Genomic DNA, 10,508 nt, shown 5'->3' on the forward strand with positions numbered 1-10,508 from the left:
GAATGATAAATCATTCCCTCACTTAATGCTGATGTTAAACTGATCAATTATATTGTGTCATGTGCGATTATTTTGAAAGGTGTTTTGTTTTGTTAACAAATGAATGTAAGGTGGCAACTTCATTCAGCAAAGCAGTACACACAACTGCTGCCTCAGATAGCCATGTCTCAGACCAGTTACTGATCATCATCAACTTGGTAAGCCTCTACTTCACATGAGATAGAATCCATTGCAGCATTCTGGAAACAATGTACTGAAAAAATGCAGTTGGCAACATTCATTGTGAATTCAAAATGTATTAGAACCTATAAAATGTCTTGAGATACTACAGATATTATACAATAAAGTGTAGTCTTACTCAACTTAATTGGCATCTTCCCTCAAGTATGTATATCTTGCAGAAGCATGTTAAAACAGGCTGAGTAGTTTGTGTTTCTTGAAACAATTAGGGAAATGAATTTGAGTTTTAAATCACATCTTTAGTTTGCCTGCATTAGCTTCTCATTCCCTTTTTTCAAGGCTAGCTAGCTTTTTTGCTCCTTGGGTTTGAATTAACTCCTCAATTCTTGTTTAGGATAATAGCATGGTCATACACATGCCATTGTAAGGTAGGCCACATTATGGAGTACACCAGAGCATTGGACCCCAATGTTTTAGGCCTACACATCAAATGATCATAGGAACTACGTGGAACATCAAGTTTCACTTTAGAGAATGATAGTTCTTAGTGAGCAAGTGCACATTGACTTCCATTATGGAGCATTTGAGCAAGATTGATCTTGGCACTTACCAATTCTGGTTGTGTCATGGTTCCTTGTTGTGGAGTTAAAGTCTGAAGTATTTCTTTATGATGGTAGAATGCCAACTTGAAAGCTAGACAAGCGTCATTGTCACACATAAGATGTGTTGAGGTAGGCATTTATATCTTTGATGAAAGTGTTGAATGCCTCTAACTCAATTGTTTACTAGTGTTCTATTAGTACCACCAACTCTAAAAGTTTGAAATGAATCTATATGAATAAACAAATAAGAATAAGATCACCAAAACCTTTTCTTATCTTCTTGTATAGTGACTTAAGGCTTCATTTTTAAACGTAGGCTATGTTGTGACACATTGAAATGTTGTCACAACTCTTGTACATATGGAGAAATTCTTTTGGTTTTTGGTTTGTCTTTCGATGTGCCATTTTGATTATGTAAATCCTAACCATGCCATATCTTTTACATTCCTTTGTTTTCACCAATAGTAAATGTGTTGCCACGTTAAATTCTGCAAATTTTCTTTATGATGGGGATGCCCATCCATAGTCCATAATGTTGTTCATGACCTTCAACGAGAAAGATTGATGTGAAGCTAGGAAATAATGTCTTGGATTGAATGAGAATGGTAAAAAATAGTGAAGGTTGGTTGTGCTCTTAGACAAATAACTAGTGCCAAAACCTCCAAATTTTGAAAATCTTACTTATCAAGCAATGAATAAGAAATGTGATGGCCAAAGCTGATTTAGGATTCAACACTAGTAAACAATTGAGCATTCATTATTTTGTAACAAATCTTGGATCAGGATAAATATAGTTGTTGAAACACAATATAGTTAACAATGCATTGAGGAGCGTATTAAGTGTACAATTCCAAGATCCACGAACTAAAACTAAGGCTCTTTGATAAACATGTGACACCAACTCTTCTATATGTAGTAGAAACCTGGAAACCACGTTTGAACAAGGCAATTATCTGAAAATATTTAGAGAGACCTTTGGTCTCATTGTTTGCCTGCATGACAAGGAACAAAGCAATGGTGTCCCATGATATTATCCAATTAGAGATGGGAGTAGCCGCTACAATTATCGAGGAATTATTCTGATCTGTGACCTGTATCAAACAGCTTTGGGAGCTCCCTAAATGAAGGTACTCAAGGTTGAAATGCAACAATGGTTTGAGTCAAATGGCATAATTGTAAGTGCATAGCCCACCTCACAATATAGCTCAATGATTAATACATTTCCTAACTTCTAGCTCATTTGATATTCAAATTAGACACCATTTATTGTGATGCGTATTATGTAGGGTTATTGGGTTTTGGTTGAAAGATTGTAGTTCAATTTATTAACACATTTCCTAATTTCTAGCTCGTTTGATATTCAAATTATAAATCATTTATTGTGATGTTGAGAATGAGCAAGAATATGAATTTTGTAGGGTTATAGGGTTATTATGTAGTCCTTTGGAAGTTAAGAGTTTAGATCTATCCTTGTGATCTTTTCTTTGGATCAAGCTCATATTAGTGAGACAACTCATTTTGCTCCATACAATCTCGAAGCACTTATGAAAGAGGTTTGACTATACATATCAGGCGGGCATGGTATACTTCCTAGTAATTGTTCCGCTGCTTCCAGGTTCCCTGCACGAGCATACACATCAGCTATGCAATTGAAATGTTTCACCTTAGGTTCAACACCATAATTTCCAGTCATGGTATTATTGTACAAGGGTATTTCATCAACTTGTCCGTCATGCCCAAATGCTGAAAGGATGCTTGCATAAATAGACTCATTGGGTAATAATCCTTGTAACTCCATCCATTGTAAACATTCAACAACAAGAGTGGAATCCCCATATTCTGCATAACCCGCAATTAATGCACCCCATGATATGATGCTTTGGTTTTTTGAAGCTTTTAATATTCTCACCGCTTCATCTCTGCTCCAACATTTTATATACATATCTATGAGAGCATTCTCGACGAAGACGTTTGATTCGAGCTTGTCTTTAATTATCTGATCATGTATAATTTTCCCTCGATACACTGCCCCAAGTGCAGTACATGCTTTCAAGATAGATGACATTATGAATTCATTTTTATCAATCCCTTTTCTTTGCATTTCCTCGTAAAGTTGAATAGCTAGAAGGCTATTATCCTGACTAACACATCTGGCAATCATTGCACCCCAGAATGGCAAGCTTCTATCTTCTAGGCTAGCAAAAGCTTTGTATGTTCCCTCAATGTCCCCACAGGTGGCATACATGTTAAGAAGTGTATTACCAATGAATTCATCCACCTTGATTCCACCCTGAAGCAACTGATGATGGAGCATTTTACCCTCACTAAAGGAACTTGATTGTGAACATGCTTTTAGAAGGCATGAAAACACGTGAGAGTCAGGTTTGATACGATCCTTTTGCATATCTTGAACAAGACTTATAGCTAAAAGACCATCGCCATTTTGGACATATCCAGACATCATTGCACCCCATGACACAACATCACGGTTTGGCAACAGATCTAAGACATTGCGTGCCTCTTTTTGGCTCTTACATTTACAATACATGTCAATAAGGCTATTCCCAATCACTAAATCCTGGTCCCAACTAAATTTCAAAATTTGGTCATGTATGAGCCTACCCTCCTTATGGGCCTCTGTTTGGCCACATGCTTTTAAAGCATAAGAAAATGTATTTTTGTCTTTGTTGATTTGTTGCTTCTGCATCTTCTGGAAAAGTTGCAAGACAGGAAGTCCAAGTCCATTTTCTGAGTATGCTGCCATCATTACAGCCCATGGTATAGAGTTTCCGTGCAGATGCTCACTGAAGACTTTATAGGCCTCATTTAGCATGCCACATTTGGAATACATATTAATGACTGAATTTCTAATACTGATGTCAGCATCTAGATTGCTCTGAATTATCTGATCATGGATTGATTTACCATGTTCAATGGCGCCTAAGGCACCATATGCTTGTAATGCATATATATACACAACTTTATCTGGATGAACATTATTATTTTGCATTCTCTCTAAAATCTCAAGAGCAAGGCGGTTATGATGATTATGTATACAAACAGAAATCATTGCACCCCATGAATGCAAATTTGGATGAGATAGCTTTTCAAAGACATTTCTAGCATCATCTAGATTCCCACACTTCCCATACATATCAATAAGTGTATTTCCAACAGCTACATCTACCAGAATTCCACTTTCTAGCATCTGGCTGTGAATTAACATGCCATGTTCCAAAACTCTCAAGATACAACAAGCCTTCAAAGTGCATGAAAATATCACTATGTCTGGTTTTACCTTTGCATCTTGCATTTCATTAAAAATTTGAAGAGCAAGATGTCCATAGCCATGTTGTGTACAAGCAGTAATTATTGAACTCCAAGAGACTAATGATTGATTAGGCAATGTTTCAAACACTTTCTGAGCCATTTCTAATCTTCCACACTTTGCATACATACAAATAAGTGTGTTTCCGACCACAATATTTGATTCAAACCCATGATAAATCAATTGATTATGCAACAACTTGCCTTCTTCTAGAGCAATGATATCACCGCAAATTTTTAAGATACAAGGAAAGGTAAATTCATTCGGATTCAAGCCTTCTATCATCATTCTAGAGTACAACTCAAAAGCTCTGACACCATTTCCATGTTTAGCATAAAGAGGGATCATATCATGATAACATCGAACAGACGGATGAGAGATCGAGCAAAAGATCAAGCTTGCTTCCAAAACAGACTCATGTGAGGCGAATATTGAAATAATTTGTTCTAAGATACCATTAGATCGGACCATATCCATGGTAAGGATGGTGGAATGGACAGATCTAAGCAATTTTATATCTTCTTTCAATCGGGAACCTTGAAAGAGGCTATGAAGAGAATGCATTCCCTTGACAAAAAGGCTTTGGATGATGGGATCCATACCTTGAGGTCAGGAGACCAAACCAAGTGTACTAAAAGAGAAAATGCTAACCTGATATCCTCGAAGCCATGATCAGTTACAAATGATTTGAATGAAGGTGAAGAAAAAGAACATAGTCTTTTGTGTCTGATGCTGAGCATGGACATGATGCTTCCTCTGGTAAGTGCTCTTTTTGCATCCAGGCACAGATATGTGGCCTCTAATTCTTCCTCCTCCTCCTCCTAATGAAGGAAGAAGAACCCTTTGTTCTCAGAATTTGCTATCTGTGTATTATCTGTGTATGTATGCATGTATGTATGCATGTATGCATGTATGTAGGTAGGTATGCACGTATGTATGTATGTATGTAGGTATGCACGTATGTATGTATGTATGTATGTATGTATGTATGCACGTATGCACGTATGTAGGTATGTATGTATGCACGTATGTATGTATGTGTTTATGTATGTGTTTATGTATGTATGTATGTATGTATGTATGTATGTATGTATGTATGTATGTATGTATGTATGTATGTATGTATGCATGTATGTATGTATGCGTTTATGTATGCATGTATGTATGTATGCTTAGAGATAGTTAGGTAATCAATCGATCATTGGAGGGTCGCGTTGGGATGGCCAAACCTTTTAGGCATGCATACCTAGGCTAGCCCCTTCTTGTATGCCAAGGTTATCATGTGAAGGCTTGACCATTTGGATATGTCAGGCTAACATGTCGAGACCAGACTATTCGGGAAACATCAATAAAGCAGTATGCTCCTAAGTGTGTCAATGTTTATCTCTTCGAGTTAAGATTGAGATGTGCAAGATTCCCATGTGAATAAGATCAACCACGAATGTTAATGTTATAACATACAATCATGACAACGTTTTTATGGGGTCCTATTGTTGACCATTATGTCAACTTTGGTCATTGGTAGATACACTTATGGCTTAGGGACTTGCCCTTTGTTATGGATACGTATAAGTTAGAGGGTTCCTTTGGTGAGCTTGTTTGGACATGTGAGCTTTTCCACGTTCTTCATGTTTTTTTGGGGGTACATGTGTTTCTTGGAATGTGGTTCATTTCTAAGGGGATGACTCATCGTTGACACTACAGAGCTCTCAACTCATCCCATCAAGAACATATCTATAAGTTAGAGGGTTCCTTTGGTGAGCTTGTCTGGACATGTAAGCTTTTCCACACTCTTCATGTTTTTTTTGGGGTGCATGTGTTTCTTCGAATGTGGTTCATTTCTAAGGGGGCGATTCATCATTGACACTACAGAGCTCTCAACTCATCCCATCGAGAACATACGACTCATCATTGACACTATAAAGCTCTCAACTCATCACATCTCAACTCGAACTTAGGGAACATAAGGAACATAGGGCTCAAAGTGTTGCATGGCCTGCAAGCTTCGGGTATAGGGGAGATATTTACTACATATGTCTAGGGACTCATATACTTGAGAGAATAAGTGGAATCTTGAAGCATCCACAAAGACTCTGCTTTTCGCTTTCAAGAGTTCTTTATGCTCTCTCTGGCCATTAGCTGTTACACAAAACATTCGCAACTACGTCGATACCTGAATCAATTGTAGGGCTATCCCCTTAAAAATCTGCTACTGGGCAGAACTTGCCTCGCCCCGATATGCTTTGTCATGTGGAGACTTGCACTGCAACAAGAGATAGAAAAAGAGGTAGAAACTGCACACGCACGCAAGTTTGTCGGGGCCCGTGGATCGAGGTTTTCGTATTCTCTCACGGTGCGGCCGCCCGGCCCAAGTGTTTTCTGTGATGGGTTCTCTTCTTCTTCTTCGTCGTCTTCGTCGTCTTCTTCATGGGGCAGCATGCGGGGGACCAGGTTCTCCGAATTCTAAACCCGTAAACCGTAAACCGTAAACCGTAAACCGCCACCGGTTTAGGGGTTTCTAGAAATGGAAGGATTTGAGGAGGAGGATCTCTTCCCTCTCTCAAAATTTTCCCTCCCACTTTTGTTTTGTTTTTGTTTTGATTTGTTGAGTAAAGAAGCTGCAGCGGCTATGGCGATGGCGATGGCGGAGCTTGGTATTGCTGGAGGAGATCATCCTTTGCCCAAGCCAAGACCTCCTCCACCTGGACCCCCCCAGCGCAGAGCACCCCCTCGACCTCCTTATGTTGTCGACAGAGAGAAGGTATGCTTCCTTCCTCCATGTCTAGAGAGAGAGAGAGAGAGAGAGAGAGAGAGAGAGAGAGAGAGTTCCTTTCCGTGCGCGAATGAATCAGTAATATACCTTGAGATTTTCCCCCTTGGTCAAAAGTTCCGTTCTTCGTGTTTTGCAGGATCCCTAGCATCGCCTTTATGTAATTTTATCTTTGTTCGTGCCTTTAAACACTGCCTGCTTTCTTCAACCCATCCAAGTCCCCAGAATTCGAACAGCAGTTCGAACATACAAACATTTTCAGGACCGAGAGGATGCATAAACACACCAAACACATATAGCGAAAAACTGAAACATACAACTAAGATGAATAGGTGAAGAGACCTTCAGTAATATATTCAATGGTTTTTTTGTGCTGAGGCCAAAGTTTGCAGAGCCATATCCGGTTCCACCGAGATGTGTATGTAAATCCAGCAATCTCTCGCATCCAATGTTATATTGCATTTCTCATTCAATGTATCTTTGAAACCCATCACCTATGCCTAATGCTTTTGGCATTGTGAAAATCTCAAATGGCCAGAAGTTTTTAGAGCGCACAATGGATGATCCATGTTTGTGGCATCACAAAGATTGACTTAAGCATCTAAGTGCTACCATAATCTATCCATACTTCTAGATCATCTGCATAGAGAAGCAACATACAAACATATTGGTACAAGGAAGATCTCTTCCATGATTTCCAACAGGTATAAGACAGATATGTTGCATAAAAAAATGTTTCCTTAGGTAGGAAACTCATTTCCTGACTTCAGTTGATGACTAAATGACACAATGCATGTGAACATACAGAAAAGGAAGGGAGACTTGACGTACGTATTTCAAATAACTACAGTTTCTTAGAAATCTACACAACACATGCCAACAGATGCTCTTTAAGCCTGCAAAAAAGCAAGAGAGACCAGCATATGATGCTTCTGAAGAACCCCCTGCTAGTTGCGAAATTATCTGGAAAACTGACCTTATGATCGACTCAGCATCCCTGGTGGATTTTTGACACCATGGTCCCTGATTTACAGTACCACATCTCTGAACAGGACTGCACAGTGCTTGATCCAACTCTCCTTGCAAATTGAAGGTTTTTGGGAAACCATCATCATACTTTTCAACCTTTCTTTCCTGACATTTTGGCTACTTTGTTGGAGTTGATGAAAATCATTAAAGGCCTTCTAAGCTAGAGTTTTTGCATGGTTCGTTATTGCGTAACACACTAAGCTCATATTTGTTCGTTTCAATTGGAAAGTTTAAGAAGTTCCATTAAGGGGTTGATTTTTTGTTGGTTTGATTTCATGCAGACATGTCCATTACTCATTCGTGTTTTTACTAAGGTAAGTCTCTTTGAATCTCTTTTTCTTGTTCCCTCTCAAAGAAATGCCAGTGAGCTTCTTCTAAACGTGGTGTCTTGTTTTAAGACCGGAGAGCATCATACAATGGAGGATTATGCTAACCGAGGCAAAGTGCCAAGAGATGAAGTGCAAATATATACATGGATGGATGCAACACTAAGGGAGTTGACTGATCTGGTGATCACCTGCCACTTGCTTTCAACAAAAAAATTGTCTTTAGAAGAAGTCATTAAAGTTTTGGTTCTTGATTTGATATGCTATTATTTCAGGTCAAAGAAGTGGCACCAGAGGCTAGAAGAAGAGATGCTAGATTGTCCTTTGCTTTTGTATATCCGGATCGTCGAGGTCAGAATATCCTTCGTAATGTAAGGACCTACTTACTTTGTAATTTTTCTGCAGTCCTCATCTCTCTCTATAGACATAAGTTACTGATAAAGAAATTCAGGTGGGAATAACCAATGCTAATGGGAGCAGGAGAGGAAGTGATGACCATCATCGTACACTCTGTGACCTTGGCTTTCAGGTCTGTTGTTCATGGTGAAAATGTTCTTTTAGCCTCACAATGTGCTTTATTATGTATATTTATCTGGATCAATTGTTTTAACTGCCCATGATTTTGATCTTACAGATAGGAGATTTTCTTGATGTAGCTATACTGTGATGAATGACATGTTGGTGTTGTTCAAATCACTCACTCTAAAAAATGACTCACTGGTTACAAAGGATGATACGGTTGCCACTGGTACTTTTCATCTCTCTATGCAAACTGCTCGAGTACCATTCAGCTGTATGAGCGTATTTAAAACCATAGGTTATCATGTGACAATGTTAATGTTTTTAGTCTCTTTTGCTCTTGTGGGCGATACATCCTTGAAGCAAGTATGCATGAAATGGACTTCACGTTATCATAACCAAAACAGAGTGAGCAGAAAATATGCAATGCAAATATATGTATCATGGCTGAAGTCATTTATCTTGAGATTATGATGACATGCTGAATCAAATTACAGCCTTTTGGATTAACTATGGTTTTGTACTCATGTATATATTTATGTTGGTATGCATCACAACCGTCCCTCCCTTCTCTCTATCCACGTGGGTCATAAATTGTATTAATTAGTTTCTTTCTGATTATCATACAGCTATCTATACACGTTTTTCATTAGACGTATGGGAACTCATTTAGGGCCTAGGAATCTTCCCAATGCAACTAATCAATACAAAGTTGGGGATCGCTTACAATAGAGTAGACAATCCTCCACCCCCTAATTATGAGAGTTATGAGAGCTAGAAAAGTTCATATTGGGTAGTAATGAACAAACTGGACGCAATCATGAATTATCGGTGGTGTTGAATGAGAATAAGAATCCATCTACCATATACTAGTTTGCAACTTGTGGTTCACTACATGATCTCCTAATAAAAATCATGAATGATGTTATAGAATCCACATTTGAGGATGCTATGATGGTAGTTGACTAGTCGCGAAAAGGGCTTGTTGGATGATCTCTTTGTTCCTTCCCATGATCAACTACACCACTCAACTCTGAATGTGGCAGATCATATTTCAACATTCATATTTTCAATGCATCTTATGACAACTTTTCGGTACAGTTGCCTTCTCAATTACTTGCCAAATAGGCTAGTGATATGTTAAAGAAATGCTATCCCCATTGATCCCCCTCCCCTCTATGGAATACATAGGGAACCAATGCGTATATCAAAATTTGAAAATGTGTGCTTTCTTGTAGCTTCTTTTTGCTGTGAATATTTAGTGTGGTCAGCACCTAGCAAATAGGTGACAAACTTAAAAACATAAGTACACCATGACACCCATGATTCCTTATTGTTCAAACAAACCTGTGTTACAACATTGTTATATCTCTTTGGTTATATAACCTTGAGAAGAGACGCTTATTGAATGAATGACATCAGTAAATTTTCTATTTTCCTTCATACGATGTCTAATGTTCACAGATTCTTTTAAATACATATAATTATTAATTCAAATATCTATAATTGAATATGGAATTATTAATAATAAAACTATGAGCATATATGTTGTCTACCATTGAAGCCTACGAACAACTTCCCACTAAAATCATCAGAGGATTCGAGTGTCAAAGAAAAATGAAATGTTGCGATATATTGTTGAGCAACCATTATTTTCATTGTGACCTATACGAAGTTGTGCCAATGGGCCATCAAACAAGAATGAACACTAATTGGTCCTCCGTAAATATATTCAGTTGAGAAGGATTTTGTTT

General features: G+C 38.1%; 2 protein-coding genes across 2 annotated transcripts; one reads left to right on the forward strand and one right to left on the reverse strand.

Annotated features, from left to right (window-relative positions):
* Nucleotides 1-2,205: 2,205 nt before the first annotated feature.
* LOC147854863 (pentatricopeptide repeat-containing protein At5g27110-like) lies at nt 2,206-4,965 on the reverse strand. The gene has a single exon (XM_087331611.1). It carries the CDS (start codon nt 4,708-4,710, stop codon nt 2,296-2,298), a length of 2,415 nt encoding a protein of 804 aa, XP_087187737.1. The 5' UTR covers nt 4,711-4,965; the 3' UTR covers nt 2,206-2,295.
* A 1,759-nt stretch (nt 4,966-6,724) lies between these two features.
* Nucleotides 6,725-9,264, forward strand: LOC147854864 (histone deacetylase complex subunit SAP18-like). The gene is made up of 6 exons (XM_087331316.1): nt 6,725-6,871; nt 8,191-8,223; nt 8,308-8,418; nt 8,511-8,606; nt 8,687-8,764; nt 8,870-9,264. Exons 1-6 carry the CDS (start codon nt 6,740-6,742, stop codon nt 8,900-8,902), a joined length of 483 nt encoding a protein of 160 aa, XP_087187442.1. The 5' UTR covers nt 6,725-6,739; the 3' UTR covers nt 8,903-9,264.
* The last annotated feature ends 1,244 nt before the right edge of the window (nt 9,265-10,508 follow it).

The sequence above is a fragment of the Azolla caroliniana genome, unplaced genomic scaffold (genome assembly GCF_043228905.1).
Source record: "Azolla caroliniana isolate FFs.n. ecotype wild unplaced genomic scaffold, voAzoCaro1.0.p SCAF_15, whole genome shotgun sequence".
NCBI lineage: Eukaryota > Viridiplantae > Streptophyta > Polypodiopsida > Salviniales > Salviniaceae > Azolla > Azolla caroliniana.

Coding starts and splice junctions, on each gene's coding strand:
- LOC147854864 (XM_087331316.1), top strand. CDS start 6,740: ATGGCGATGGCGATGGCGGAGCTTGGTATTGCTGGAGGAGATCATCCT. Junction 8,607..8,686: donor GTCAGAATATCCTTCGTAAT/GTAAGGACCTAC, acceptor AAAGAAATTCAG/GTGGGAATAACCAATGCTAA. Junction 8,765..8,869: donor TCTGTGACCTTGGCTTTCAG/GTCTGTTGTTCA, acceptor TTGATCTTACAG/ATAGGAGATTTTCTTGATGT.
- LOC147854863 (XM_087331611.1), bottom strand. CDS start 4,710: ATGGATCCCATCATCCAAAGCCTTTTTGTCAAGGGAATGCATTCTCTT.